Source organism: Periplaneta americana, chromosome 3 (genome assembly GCF_040183065.1).
Source record: "Periplaneta americana isolate PAMFEO1 chromosome 3, P.americana_PAMFEO1_priV1, whole genome shotgun sequence".
In the NCBI taxonomy this organism is placed as follows: Eukaryota; Metazoa; Arthropoda; class Insecta; order Blattodea; family Blattidae; genus Periplaneta; species Periplaneta americana.
In genome coordinates, this window is record NC_091119.1 from 172,785,038 (window position 1) to 172,801,299 (window position 16,262).

General features: G+C 35.0%; 1 protein-coding gene across 3 annotated transcripts in view; it reads left to right on the forward strand.

Annotated features, from left to right (window-relative positions):
* The window catches only part of LOC138696838 (KH domain-containing, RNA-binding, signal transduction-associated protein 2-like), a 638,287-nt gene that overhangs the window by 449,436 nt on the left and 172,589 nt on the right, over positions 1–16,262 (forward strand). For all 3 annotated transcript variants that reach the window (XR_011331474.1, XM_069822283.1, XM_069822284.1), the window contains exon 2: positions 11,104–11,240. Coding sequence is in view for 2 of the 3 variants with exons in the window: in XM_069822283.1 (XP_069678384.1) it covers positions 11,104–11,240 (137 nt within the window). In the remaining variant the exon portion in view is untranslated. The remainder of the gene's footprint in view (positions 1–11,103; positions 11,241–16,262) is intronic.

The window sequence follows — 16,262 nt, forward strand, 5'->3', positions numbered from 1 at the left end:
AATATTTTATTGTCAGTTGATAAACCATCTTCTTTAAATTCTGAAATGTAACTTGTTAGTTTTGATTTTAAATTGACTGAATGACGTACTTTTGGCATATTTACCGTCTTTATAGTATGATTTACAAAACTGAACCTATGTGTACTCTGACTGGCATTTAACTGTTGAGCTGCACAACTGAAGTCTGTTAAAAATTTTAAATTAAATTAATACAGTTTTGTAACTTACTTTCCCATTGTTGATAGGACTGCTAATTTTCAAATAACTCTGATGTTAAAGGGATTACTGAACATGTGTTTAAATCTCTATTGTTGAAATGTATTTTTAAAAGTTAATGGAATTTTGTTTTGTTTTATTGTTAAACCTAATATAATATGGACTGTTTTATATGAAATATGGAAAATATATGGAAATTAACGAAAATATGTACTAAACTCTAAAATATGGAAAAATATGGAAAATAAAAGTAGGATTTTTCAACCCTACACATTGTGAAACATAAAGATAATGCAAAATATAAATTATATTAGCTTTATAAGTAAATATGTATTTACATATAAATCCTTTCCCTGATTATCACTATACTCAGCGCATTTCGAACTGGCGGATCAAATCACGTGTCCACACCAGTGGAGTAACGGTTAGAGAGTCTGGCCGTGAAAGCAGGTGGCCCGGGTTCGATTCCCGGTAGGGGCAAGTTACCTGGTTGAGGTTTTTTCCGGGGTTTTCCCTCAACCCAATATGAGCAAATGCTGGGTAACTTTCGGTGTTGGACCCCGGACTCATTTCACCGGCGTTATCATCTTCATCTCATTCAGACGCTAAATAACCTAAGATGTTGATAAAGCGTCGTAAAATAACCTACTAAAAAAATCAAATCACGTAGAAACCATGCACGAGTCACTGAACTGAAAACTGTGAATTGAAGCACTGGTAGGCCTAATCCAAGCGTTCTTAGCTGACTTTTAGTTCAGGAGAATGGTCCAGGAATGGGGTCAGGAGAATGGTTTAGGAATGGCGTAAGCACGCATGGCAAATGCAGTCTATTGCTTAACTTTGATTCTCCGGTTCGAAATGCGCTGGCAATAGGGCTTAGTACTACTACTAGTACTGTACTATTATTATTATTATTATTATTATTATGACTACAATTATGAGATTACCTGTAAATATTTTAACTGTTGTGGCCTTTATTGTAGACGTCAAAATCTTGATTATCAATTTTTTTGCAAAGTGATCAAGGGTGATATTGATTGTGAGTCTATCATAAACAATATCAGCCTTCGTATTCCTACAAAAGGTTTAAGATTGCAAAAAAAAAAAAATTATAACAGAAATTCAAAATCATTTTCTCCAGTCTGTAGATGCATAAAATATGCCAATTTGCATGGACACAATTTAGATCCTTTTAAGGTATAGTTTTGTTTTGATTATTAGTATTTACTGTTCTTGTCCTCAATTTTATTTATGTATGTTTTTCTTGATTTAAGATATTATTTATTTATTTTTGCACCTTTGTATCTTCTGTTTGTGTATTGTGCTGAACTATAATTGGCCTCTGGCTGTTTGTGTATTGTGCTGAACTATAATTGGCCTCTGGCTGTTTATGTATTGTGCTGAACTATAATTGGCCTCTGGCTGTTTGTGTATTGTGCTGAACTATAATTGGCCTCTGGCTGTTAGTGTATTGTGCTGAACTATAATTGGTCTCTGGCTGTTTGTGTATTGTGCTGAACTATAATTGGCCTCTGGCTGTTTGTGTATTGTGCTGAACTATAATTGGCCTCTGGCTGTTTGTGTATTGTGCTGAACTATAATTGGCCTCTGGCTGTTGTTCAGCGCACAAATATTAATAATAAATAAATAAATTACGACGAAAGCTCATTAAACGTGAATGTTAAGCGTTGCTGCATAGTCCATACGAGGATGTTTGGCTTCCAAGCTCCACTGCTTGAAATATGAGTCAGTTCTAACGTCACCTTTGAGCCGCTGCAAGTTTCAACAGTTTCTTTACCGAGGAAAAGAAATGAAAGTGTGCATCGCATGTGACCTGCGGGCAGCGTATTGGAAATCACTGATAGGGAACATGTTCCACTCGTGTTCTAAACAGCCCTGGAGTGACAGATGTGTTCTGGCGGGCCCCTGCCATATTATTGTAGATCGTTTGATGTCGGGTCTCCTTGTAAGTTCGCCTGCCAGGCTGGCCTTAATCAATACTGATGACAAGACCGCGCGAGCGAGGGGGGGGGGAGAAAGAGATAGAGCAGGGACTAGCAGGCAACTTTGAAAAGAAGACATTTTCTTCTGATGCTTCTCTTCCTACTGCACCCCCATACGGCCTGCTTGTCCATTACTCTCGCATTCCCAATCTTTTGAATCATCTTTTATCTCTAGTACTCCTTGTTTCCTTTTTCCCCCCGTCCATACAGGGTGCTCCTTGTGAGATGCGAACACAAAGGGAATGAGGTGATTTCCTGGAGACGTCATTCAAGGCATACCGGAAACTGTGATTGAATTTCCTCTCCTTCTCCTTTGCTCCGGCATTCAGACAATTGCAGGAATGTGCAGCTTGAGTTAGAAATATGACTTCTCAGATAAGTTCATTTATGAAATTGAATTACAGTCATTTTTGTTATTTAGTGGAACGGATATCTGAATATTTGACAAATCACATTCTTCATAAGAAGACATAACTTTCAAATTAATGAAATCTTAGTGGACTTTGAAGTAAGATATTTGTGCTACATAGTTCATTGTTGCGTTATAAAACTCTTGTCAGATTGATATTTCTTTATTCACTGCTAATTGAAATTTTATTTCGCTCTTCGTCCGCAAATGCAATAATTAAGTTGTAATTATTTGGAGGGATAAGCAAATACGTATGAAAATTGTTACTGCACTAATGCTGGGTTGCAAGAAAGCATTTGTAGGTTCGTTAAACACTATTGGTCCTATAATTGTTCATTTAACGTCAGTAAGCGTTGCAAGAACGACCTTTAAAGCTATTGGTTCGTTAAAGCACTCTGTAAACTATAGGTCGAAAATCGGAGCTATAAACTGTTAACTAATCGTTAGCCGTCATATTGTACGTATATTTCTTGTTTTTGTATCTGGCAGTATTAAGTAATTTCGTGGATATGTTATCATTAGAAGTCAGAAGTGAAATGTAATATACATGTCACAGTGAACTCGAGATTCATGTGTGTATAGGAAAAGTTCTGTGAATAAAACAATTTTATTACTATTATAGAATCGTTTGACGTAGAGGTTATGTTTGATATGGTACAACATCTACCAAGACCAAGAATACTGAGAGACAGATCGAATCCTCTAGAAGAATACGATAATATTGATTTTAAGGTTAGATTTACATAGATTATCGAAAGACACATTCATGGCTCTCTTGCATGAAATAGGGCATTATATTGGAAAACAAATCGCACGCAGTAAATTGCCTTGCGCTATTACGCAATAGGAGCGTTTGAGAATGTGATAGTGGATCATATTCATGTTTATAAATCTACAGTTTGTAGAATAATAAGATGTGTGACTGCATTGCAAGAATGAGAGAACAATACATTACTATGCCTCAAGAAAATTCTGTACAAACAGTAAAACAGGATTTCTTCTCAATTTGCAATTTTCCCAACGTTATTGGTGCATAGACTGTAGCCATATGAAAATTCAAAGCCCTAGTGGACACTTGAATGAGATGTACCGAACCAATGACTGTCCAAAAACACAATATTACCATAGCGACATGCACGTATAATAAGCGAATTATTTGCGCCGGCTATGATGGCTCTGTCGTTTTGAATTTTTTCCGTTTAAAGATGGAATAGCTAACAGATCGTTAAATATCACATTTGCAACGACCTATACTTTAAAGACTGGAATAGTTTAAAGGTCCGTTACTTAACGAGAGAATAGCAATTTATGGAACAGGTTTCTTGCAACCCAGCATTAGTATGCTATTCAACGACGCTTCCAACTGGTGAGGTTATTTATTCGATCTGTAAATCTACATGGGCGAGAAGTACTTCAAATGTCAGTTAATCTCATAACAAATCTTTACTGTTACTTTTTTTAATTTTAGTTGGTTATTTAACGACGCTGTATCAACTACAAGGTTATTTAGCGTCGATGAGACTGGTGATAGCGAGATGATATTTGGCGAGATGAGACCGAGGATTCGCCATAGATTACCTTGCATTCACATTACGGTTGGGGGAAAACCTCGGAAAAAACCCAACCAGATAATCAGCCCAAGCGGGGATCGAACCCGCGCCCGAACGCAACTTCAGACCGGCAGGCAAGGCCTTAACCGACTGAGCCACGCCGGTGGTTTATTGTTAAATTTATTTTCATTAATCATGTTAATCAATGATAGTTGTTTATTATACTAGTTCGTAAAGACTCTCTTTTTGGTACAAGTTTCAAGTTTATGAAACGAGACGAAGACGAGTTTCACAAACACACGAAGACCAAAAAGATAGCTTTATGAATGTGCATCATACAATGTTTTTTTTTTTCTACGATAGCACAAATTTACATTAAATATTTGAAGTTGGAGAGCTCATAAGATCATTTCACGGCCGTCTAAACTCAAAACTATTAAGAAGTAAGTATCCATGGAATGACAGCCTGTTTTATTCATGATCATGATTTAATGGCCGTCCAAACCGGCCATATTGAACAATGCGGTTAGGAAAAGTTGAATGCTACATCATGTTTCAATGAATTCTACATATGTAACTTCAGAATAATTCTAAATATAAATGTTAAATTTGCTACGTATATGTGTTAAGTCATGAAAGATCGAGGTAATGCATTAATTTCTGATTTAATGAGAATTGCATTTTCTTTTGCAGTGCGTAAAGTGAATACTTTTTAGGCACTAGTATTTTAAAGGCTCACTTTACGCACTGATAACAGTGGGTAGAAAGCAACCTTACGCACTATCGTAGAAAAAATTAATTTAAGTAGAAATGAATGTAGTTGTGCATACGCAAGGAAGAACATACATCGGTACAATGTGTACAGATTTGTCTTTTTGAGATGAAGTGTCAGTTGCCGTAGAGTTTGTTACGAAAAATCGGACAACTTAGTAAAAAATGTGCGCAGAACCAACGCGCATCAATCACATGGCTGGGAGAGGAAGTGTGTGATACTGCGGATCGAATTTGGTTGGCTGTTGCTTTATTGTAAGGCGTGTATTACTTCAAAAGGTAACGTCACCTGTCGTGATAATGCGGAAAATGTTGTGACCACGTAATTAAACTGTAGGTGAGTACTGACAAACCAAGGGGCTTATCTATGACATTGTGGTCAGTCTTATTATTAGTCGAGAAGCAACTCTAGTGTGACGGATCTTGATGGCATGTAACGTTGCCTTTGTAGCAGACCTGCACAGATCTGCCTCCGCTAGCCCAGTAGAATGTACGAATGTACAGACTTTCGTAAGAACATTTTCCATCGGACTCCTACTAACTGGGGGTGTGATTTTATGGTGACTATTGCACTTTTATTACGTCACACTACTTTCGACCAATAAAACGGTACGAAAGGACGTCTTTCAACCAATTATGGCTGCTTATCGCACAATTTTATCGCGTCCCTAGCATTTGTTTAATTTATCGCGTCCCTAGCATTTGTTTAATTTTATCACTACCCTAGCATTTGTTTCTTTTTTTTTTTTTTTTGCTAACATTTCAAACTGCACTGGTCTGGACGTCAAAAAAAAAAAAAAAAACATAAAATTACAAAACCACTCCAGTCGATGCACAGCACTTTAAAATATGACTCGCATTGGCATTCAAGAACAAGAATTAATAAAGATCACTGGTCATATATGAAGATCACCATTCGGATATTCTGAATAAGTTGAGGGATACACCATGTACATCAACGAGTTCACTTCTTTTACGCACACGTCCAATATAACATCAACTGAACCACCAACCACTAAAACATTCAAATTTGACAATTGTAGGTTACTTTCAGTAATTGTTTCTTTTAAAATTATTCATGTTTATTTTTTATTTCATCATCCCCAATTAAAACTTTTCTAACACTTGTTTATATTATTTAGGTTATGTTTGTTATAGCTTCTGCTATATGATATTATGGATAGTCACGTATCAGAGATTGTTTAATACTAAGATTTATTGAAAATCATCTGTCAAGTGACGTTGATTACTGGGATCCGGATGATTGAAGTGGAATGCAAATGTTTTAATAAAAATGAAACTGAATCAACAAAGCCTTCTTGACTAGTAACAGTCCACAGAGTTCAATGATGATTCCATAGTCGGCACAACTGATACCGGTAACAAGAAAACATAATCATAAAACATTACTGCCATCTAGCGTAATGTTGAGATGGTACAATAATACATTTGAAGACAGTTGTATTTTCGTAAGCCAATTAATATTTTATTGTATTGGAGTACTTCGTTACTTCTAATCTTTATATACTTTCTTCTAATCGTGTAATAGTCAATTAAATCCCACTCGAGTTTTGATTTTCTCTAGATAAATCAAAACCTCTAGTGAGATTACTGTCGATTATTTTACTCTGTTTAAAATGGTTTAATTTCGGTTAATATTTATTGAAAAAGAAAAATATTTCGCATCTTAAAGAAACTTAAAAAAAATAATAAAATAACATTTTCAGTAGTACTGAAACAATCCTTTGAAACTAACAAAAAATTGCTTGCATCATTGATTAAATTCATGATTCAATTTCATTCTACTGAGAGGGGGTACCTTCTTGATCACACGAAAAATTGTTGTTGGAAAGCGAAATAATCGTTGTTTACTTGCACTGCTCCCTGGAAGCAGCCCCTGAAACTAAGATGTCACCCAAGAGTTGGAGCTTAATCTGAGACGATTCTAACCGGCGTCGGAGTTTTATCCGGTGTGGCTTAGTGGATAAAGCATCAGCACGTAGAGCTGAAAACCCGGGTTCAAATCCCGGCGCCGGAGATAATTTTTCTCCGTTCCATTACTCTTTCATCGTAAGATGTCACTCGCATGTATTGTTGAACGATCAAATAGGCCTATATGTTGTTTAGTCAACTGTCCGAAGACAAGTCATACCAAGAAGGAACCACTTATGAGGCAACTAGGTCAGGAGATAATGGGGTAGGCTGACCAATTCCTTTCTCCCTCCATTCTATACGTCGCCCACTAGCTACATATTACAATATTTATTTATTTTATAACGAAGAAATTTTCACGTTATATTTGGAAGGAAGTAATTTTTCGTGCAAATTCTCCATAAAACCTGATTTTTGTTGAAAATGTTCGTATTTTATTCATTCGTAGTGTTTTACCCAAGGGCAAGTCTTTCACTACAAACCCAGTATTCTCCAGTCTTTCCTAGTTTCTGCCTTCCTCTTTGTCTCATATGATCTATACATCTTAATGTTGTCTGTCATCTGGTATCTTCTTCTGCCCCGAACTCTTCTGTTCACCGTTCCTTCCAGTACATCCTTCAGTAGGGAGTTTCTTCTCAGCCATTGACCCAACCAATTCCTTTTCTTCTTCCTAATCAGTTTCAGCACCATTATTTATTCACCCATTCTTTCCAACACAGCTTCATTTCTTATTCTGTCTGGCCATTTCACATGTTCCATTCTTCCCCATATCCACATTTAAAATGCTTCTATTAGCTTCTTCACTTCGTCTTAATGTCCATGTTTCTGCCCCATATAATGCCACACTCCACACATAAAGCACTTCACTAGAGATCCGCAAAAGATGCCCCTTTTTCTATTAAAAGCATCCTTGGCCATTGCTATTCTCCTTTTGACATGCTGGCAGCAGTTGATGTTACTGCTTACACCCCAAGTAGCTGTCCACTTGCTCTACTGTCTCATTTAGAATTCTCAAGTTTACTTTCTTTATTTTTCTTACTATGACCATGGTCTTCGTCTTATTTTCATTAATTCATCCCATACTGCTTGCAGCTGTCATTAAGCTCCAGTAATTTCATGAAGTAATTTCTTTGATTACTATAAATTTCGGGAAAATTCCCGGATATATTTCACTTAATTTTGGACTGCCATTAAGGGATTTGCATATTCCAATCATAAATTAAGTTTTAACGTATTTCGCGTATGTCGTTAATACCAAAAAATCAAATCCTAATAATATTTTATAACCACAGCTTGTGATTTGAGTTGCATATTGTATCTTGACGAATTTGTTGAAAGAATGCGTCCTGGAGCAGTGATCTGAAGATAATGGACATCATTAGGCCTATACGAATTAATGTGACAATGAAGACTTTAATAACGGCGACGAAGGGCTGGTATTGATTTCCTTGTGGTGATAATTACATCGGCAAATACATTAGTGTAAAATCGTGATTACGAAACTGTTTAGTAACCTTATCTCCGCGTCATAGGTCTGGCTGGCTTTATCCGTGATATATCGGAAGGTGACCTGTGGAACAATGGAAAAGGAAAAGTGTACATAATGGATTAATAGGCTATACGTAATTGCATGTCATAAAACAGACAGGTGAAAAAGAAAGAACCTAACCAGCTTTTACTCGTATGGAACATAAAATATACATTAACTTAAATGTTTATATCGCACATCAGTAAAATACTGTCGTATGTCGAAAATCGCATATTACTTTCGTAAATAATTTCCAACACTGTTTTACATGATGGAGGTAGGCTGTTGTTTTGCAGCTCTTGCGCACGCACATTAACATATTATGACATGTTTCATAATATTGAGCAATTGGCACTCAGCTAAATATATATATATATATATATATATATATTGAGCCTGTTGCGTTTTTAAAACCGCTGCTGTAAAATATCCGCTCGTGGGTTCACATCAATTTCAAGGAATGCAATGTGTTCTAGCAAGGCGGTTTTGTAACCGTAGAGGATATGAGGACGGAAAACCGTCGTTGCGCTGAAGGCCTTGAGACGCATGAAAAGGAGTATTGGATATAGTAGATATTAGAGATGAACAGCGATCGAGAAAGCAAGACTAACAGCGCCCGCAAAGCCGAAAACCTGCACGACAATGTTTTATTACGTCGCGTTGACGTAAAGACTGCTTGCGATTGAAGTCCCGAAAGTCAAGCAGACTTGAATCGCCACAGTTCTTTATACCTGACTGAACTTTTATGTAGTTTGACAAATTGTTATATACAGAATATAATTACAACAATAGAAATAGAAGTAAAATAATACAATCAATATAAAAAGAAGATATAGTAATATTAACAAAATTTGAGGACCGAATGAGCAGCGCTTGTGTTCGGTCGCATTTCAGATATATTATTAATAGGTCTATAAGAGAATATATAAAATAAAATAAAATAGGAAGTAAAATTAAAATTACAGCTACAATGAAATTATATCATATGTATTAATATAAGAGGAATATAGAAAATAAAATAAAATAGGAATTAAAATTACAACTGGAATAAAATTATATAAGACAAAATTAACATAGAGAAGAATAATATCGTACTTGAATAAAGTAGGACAATTTATGAAAATATATATATTCCAAAATTATAGAATACAAATATAATATAGGCTGATTAATTCATACACATAGACTATAAATTTATTTAATCAAATTAAAGACATTATCATGTTTCTAATTTTAATGTTATATGTTAGTGGGTTACATGTTAGGGTGTAATTTAGCTGAAGAATTATACAACCGAGGGCCAAAACTTTATATGTATAAACAATGGAGTAGCCTATTTGAAACATCTCTACCTTTCAGTATATAATAATCTGTTCCCCAGTCTTTATTTAATTTCTAGGCCCTTATTAAAAGGCTAGGAATTCTCTTTTCATATGTTTAAGGTCAAGTGTGCAATCTCAAGTAAAAATATACTAACGTATGTTTTATGTTTCTTAGAAATGCAAATTTATTTGAGAATTGTTTTTTTTTTCTTCTATTTATATAATCATAGGTGATATATAATAGAACCAGAACATTTTGATAATTAAGATACTGTTCTATTTTGTCTTTTTGTCTCATTTAAACATTTATAATGTTATTTATTTCAATGATGTATGTTATTCATAGTTACGCAATCATTCCACGCCGACCAAATGCTATTTCGAGAATGATGAGTAGACTTCGGATTTTATTTAAAAAGGTATTTTAATCCTTAAAAGATAAGTTCATAAAAACTTGCAAGTACACGTTTCATATAAATCTATGCTTAAAATTTGTATTTCAATAGGACCTAAAAATGTCTATTTTGACGACAAAGCCTATTTTGATCTATTAAGTATGTTTTATCTCTAATAGGTCAAAACACCGATTCTTATTTCCAAATTTTGTATTTTACATTTTAAATATGTTCCTGGTTCTGTTGGAAATAAAGTATGGGATAAACTGGAGCAAGTTCTGCAGATAAATATAGAATTGAAGGACCTAAGTACTGCTTCATATATCCTAGCAGGGAAGAACACGAATTTACCATGTAACATTCCTGTCCAACTAGTGTCAAAATTGAAATACGCTCCTGTTACTTCAGTGGATGTGCAGCGTTCATGTTCAGTATACAAATTTGTGTTGAGTGACAGACTGCATTGCTTTTTACTTGAAATTTTTGAAAAAAAAAAAGTATTAGTAACGTATTGCGAAGCTAATTATGGACATTAACGGACAAGGCTTGGTAAAAATGGATTATATTTGACTTGTTTGTGTACTGAATTTATGTCTAAAACTTATTTTTCACATTTAATTGTTTAGTTTATGTAGCCTATAACTAGTTAGATATATGTTGTTCTTGTACTTTTAGTAGTAGTGGTGTTAACAGTGTATAAGCATTTAAAATTATTAAATTTTAGAAGTGAATTCCTGATGATTTGGAATTTGTTTTTAAAGAAAACCTTATTTTTTGTTAGAGCCTATTTTCAATTCTTTAGAGACTATTTCCTACACTTTTAAGCCTATTTTGGGCACTTAAAATTACATTTTAACGACCTAGAGGCCCAGGGTCTAAACCATTCAACCCCTGCAGGAACTATGATTATGATACCGGTACTGTATTCTGTTTGATGTCTAATGAGTATTGATTGTCATGTAATTGTCTTGTTTCAGAGGTGACACGAGAAGTAGCCCGGGTGCAGGCTAGTGGGAAACCGCTGCCGAAGGAGAGTAAATATGTTGACATCTACCGGGAGAAACCTATCCGTGTTGCTGTGAAGGTGCTAGTGCCCATAAAGGAGCACCCCAAGGTAAGAAAGAAGTAGCCTGCAAGCCATCTGGCATATCTTAAAACTTTGATCGTCTTTTCATTGATTCATTCTACGTAATTTAGAATTGCTGAAATGAAAGTCTCTGTTACTCATCCTTTCGACAGTCAACTTCATTATCATCTTCTGTATTCTTCCATTCTTCACGTGTGCAAACAATTTTAATGTCTCTAATTTTTTCCCTTGATTTCCTCGCTGCTCTCCGCCACAAGTCCAAAATTTTGTTTTTACACGATAGTGTGTTTTTACATCGTTACAGCGAAATATTGGAAGTTGATTTTACTGAATTCAGAGTTGCCAACCTAGATAAGTGTGTTGAAATATTACAAGTAACTGCTCTAGGGTTGTAATTGATACTACTTCTGCCATCTACCGGCACCTATGACAAACTTCTTGCTGAGATTGTCAGTTATTCATAGTCTAACGTATGGGCTATTTCATCTCAAATCGACCGAAATATAGAAAAAATTGACCTTACAATTTTTAAATACAATGAAACTTTTTCTGTCCGTTGACAACTGTGATACAGTGCTTTGTGCGAAGTTTGAGGCATCAGAACTTCAGTGTTTAAATTAAAAATATTTAAATGTATCGTATTTTCATAAAATTTGTAACTTTAAACTGTTGTGGCTCCGAAACTCTTTCATCCAATGATCAAAATCATGGTTTATTTTGATGCGGAGAAATTAAAGTTTATATTGGCATGTAAACAGTTTTCCTTACTTTTTATGGAAATGGAGAAATTTATATTTTTCTTCATTAAGACGCCTTTGACCACGAACAAATATTTTTAAAATATATGGTTAGATTTCGCATTGAAAATACAAATAAACACATTTTTTTTTTACTGGTGCACCGTTGATAAGAAATTATTGAAAATATCAAATAAAGAAAATAAATAGTACGCGCGTGAAGTAACCAGCTGACTGTGAGACGGGACCTAGCCGAGACAAGCAAGGCCAGGAGACAAACATGTGATGTTTCGTCTGGTAGCGCATAGCTGGCCTAGCTTTATCACAAGTTTTCATAAACACAGGAGTAAAATGACGCCCAACGCTCGCTTATCTTCATCTCTCGGCCAGTCCGTGCGGTACTGCGCCGTTCAAGTCTAGGCGTGTGAAAATAATTTATTTAATATCCTGGAAACTTAATGCCGAGCCACTAAGCAAATAATGCCGAATCCCTCTTAATAATGCAAGGTTTGTTCTCAATATTTTTTACATTTTTACAAATTGGCAAAAGACCTAAAAGTAATTAAAATCATATTATCTGTCTGTCTGTATACAATGAAAATGAGGGTTACTTCTTATCATAACCTACCAATTGTCAGCTTCAAAATGAGCTCCCGTTCAATGTTCTGCAGTAAATGGTTCCAGAGTTCTGAGCGCTGAAAAAGGCTTGTTTTTATAAAATACGCTAAATTTGTCGCTCAATAATATGAAAACCGTTTGATTTTCGATAGTATATTTTTTGAAATGCACTGTCCTTAGCACCTTGTATAAATAGGGAAAAAAATTAGAGTATTAAAAAAATGCGAGGGTTTTTACTGATTGATTTCATATGGAATAGCCCGTATGTAAGTCCTGTATATCAATATTTTTAATAATATACTGTCGTGCAAAAAATACTATACAATACACGTTTGTGAAGTGCATTACAAAATCTCAGAAATTGAAAAACCTCTGTGCTCGTTTTTCAAACTTTTCCCAGATTTTGTAAAAGCACTTCCCAACATTGTATCGTAATATACTATTTAGTGTATTTTGTGCAATGTCCAAGATTCTACCCTATATAACATAACACTATGTACCAAATACGTATAAATGAGGGTTTTTGTTTTAATTAAAATCGACCTACTCCAAAAATTGAGTTCAACATAGCTTTTGTATTCTTTCCTCGCTTACTATTTTTTATTTTATTCCGTTTCAGCTACAGTCTTCTCATCAGCTTCTGAAATTGACCTCAAGTATTTAAATTCATTGACTATTTCAATTTCTTCTTTTCAAACTGTAGCATTTCTTAATATTCCATCTTTAAGGTTAGATATTAGGCTTTCGTCGTCATTATTATTATTATCATTATTATTATTATTATTATTATTATTATTATTATTATGTTTTACATCTACATGCCTTCGTACATTTATTATGAAATTAATGCAGTAATTGAGATGAAGGAAATGAGACATTTTGTAAGAAATGTCTTACTTCCGCTGCCCACGTTATCTTGTTGTGTGTATTGACGCAGTGGCCTGTACTCTTCGCCCGTATCACATCTTCAGCAAGTAATCTATTGTACTCAGCCAGGCATTCAGAAGTTTCCCCATTCGTGATTCTGAGAAAGCTCGGCCTTTGTGATATTTCAAAAGAAGAACTTTTTTAAAGATGCTCCGAAATTTATGGCATTTTTGGTCTGAGGCTTAGTAACTGGTTTAGTTGTGAATATCCCTTCCGTTAGAATTAATGGAAACGCCTATACAGGGTGTAGAAATAGTATCTGGATCAACTTCTTCAGATGAAGAGTGGGATGAAGCATTTGTTACCTAATAATTGTTCGCAAGGAGTTCTTTACGAAATTTTGTATCGGTAGACAGCTTTGTTTTGTATAATTTGCGAATAAATTAATTCTAGGTGCTAAGTGTGACGAATACTAATAATATCTAGATAAAGATTTAGTTCTCAGCATCACAGTAACTTCTCTAAGTAAACGACCAACTGGTATAGCTATGGCGGTATAGCGTCTACCTACTGATCCGAGGATGTGTTTGGGCATGGGTTGGAATCCCACTTGAACTGATTACCTAATTTGGTTTTTACGAGGTTTTCCGCAACTGTAAGGCGAATATCAGGTAATCACATGACGAATACGTGGACTTATCTCGCCAAATACTATCTCACTATCATCAATTTCAGTGTAGTCAAAATAACCTACTGAAAAGAAATAACAAAAGAACGTGATATGATATTAATTTGAGAAAATTCATACGTTACTAATAATGCCTTTACACGAATTAATATAAATAAATAAACCGGTCGTTCATTTTCATTCATAGTGTTTTGTACAAAGGCAGGTCTTTCACTGCAAACCCAGCTTTCTCAAATCTTTCCAATTTTTTGCTTTCCTCTATCTCCGCATATGATCCATATAACTTAATGTCGCCTATCATCTGATATTTTCTTCTGCCCCGAACTCTTCTCCTGTTCACCATTCCTTCCAGTGCATTCTTCAGTAGGCAGTTTAATCTCAGCCAGTGACCCAACCAATTCCTTTTCCTCTTTCTGATCAGTTTCAGCATCATTTCTTCTTCACCCACTCTTTCCAACGCAGCTTCATTTCTTATCCTGTCTGTCCATTTCACACGTTCCATTCTTCTCTATATTCACATTTCAAGTGCTTCTAGTCGCTTCTCTTTACTTCATGATAATGCCCATGTTTCTGCCCCATACAACGCCACACTCCGCACAAAGCACTTCACTAGTCTCTTCCTTAGTTCTTTTTTCAGACCTCCCTTTGACTTCCTGACACCAGACACCAGGTCACTCTATATATGTATTGCAAAATTGGGGTGTTGGTGTACTTCTATTTTGTTTTTCGCGCTCTTTTGGATGGTGCAAAGTTAGGCGTAATAATAAGCTATTTAACTGTTCTGTAAAATTCTATAGTATGTGACACAGTGTCCTTTACCATAGGTGTACAGAATTTGCTGTAAAATTTAAGTGTATCTAATGAATGGAATAAGCCTGTAACTACTATTAGGCCTATTACTACTGATGATAATAATAATAATAATAATAATAATGCATTATTTAAAACAGTGGACTATTATGGGGACAAGCAAAGAGCTGTCCTTGAGTCACAGACAATTAAAAATTAACCGACATTCTGTATATAAGCAAATGAGAATATGAGGTAAATATTATTTATCCATCTGTATGCAATGCCTAGACCTACATCTAGGTAATACAAAGCTTGTATTAACTTCCTACAGTTATGGTCCGTTCCAGGAATCTGTAGAGTGACTTGACGTATATGGGGGGTGGAGTCTTATCTGTGCCTCAATGTATTGCGGGCAGCATCAGCTTGAGGCCTCTAAGGGGTAAGATGCTCGTAGTAGAGAGTTCAGATAAAAATGATCCCTTTCCTGCAAGCGATTGGTAGCTTCGTTCAACCAATGCCTCCCCTTGAGCGGTCATTGGCCCTAGCCCTCCCACATACCACTTGCGCAGAGGTCTTATTTCGTTTTTCTATTCTACAGATACCTGGGACCGACCACAGTTACGCAAATGTTGTGCAAGCGTCTTCTTTCACCTCCATGCCAAAGCATAGCAGAACAGCAACATAAAAAAGTTGTATTGCAACTCACTTATGGATTATATTAAACTCTTCCAGGTAGATTATATAATATATACACAGTGTGAACTGTAAATAGTGTCGTTAATTTTAGGGGGTTCTCTGAGGTATTTCAAACTAAAAAGGTTAATATAATTTTGCCCGTTTTTGCTTCTTTTTCGAGAAAAAAATTGTTTTATGTGAATAATTTCATAGCGTGTTTTGGGAGAGACATTGATTGGATTCCCAATATGCTTGGTCAATTTAAGGTAGCAGTGTGTTATGATAATAAATGATTAAGTATTGTTAGTTTTGTCCTTTAAATATGGAGAAATTTCATCCGAACAAATGTAAAATTTTAAAATTCCTTTTCTGAACGAAAAGTTACATTTGTTTAGATGAAATTTTTGTAGAATTAAAAGACAAAACTAAAATTCCTTCAAATATTTATTATCGTCACTGTTCTTTTGAATTGACTGAGGATATTGAGAATTAATTCAATAGCTTTCACAAAGTGCGCTACGAAATGTTTCATATAAAACAATTTTTCTCTCGAAATGGGAGCATATATGAAACAATTTTTCTCTCGAAAAGGGAGCATAAACGAGTAAAATTATATTAAACATTTTTGTTTGACAAAAAAAAATCCCTTGAAATTAATGTCATTACTTACGG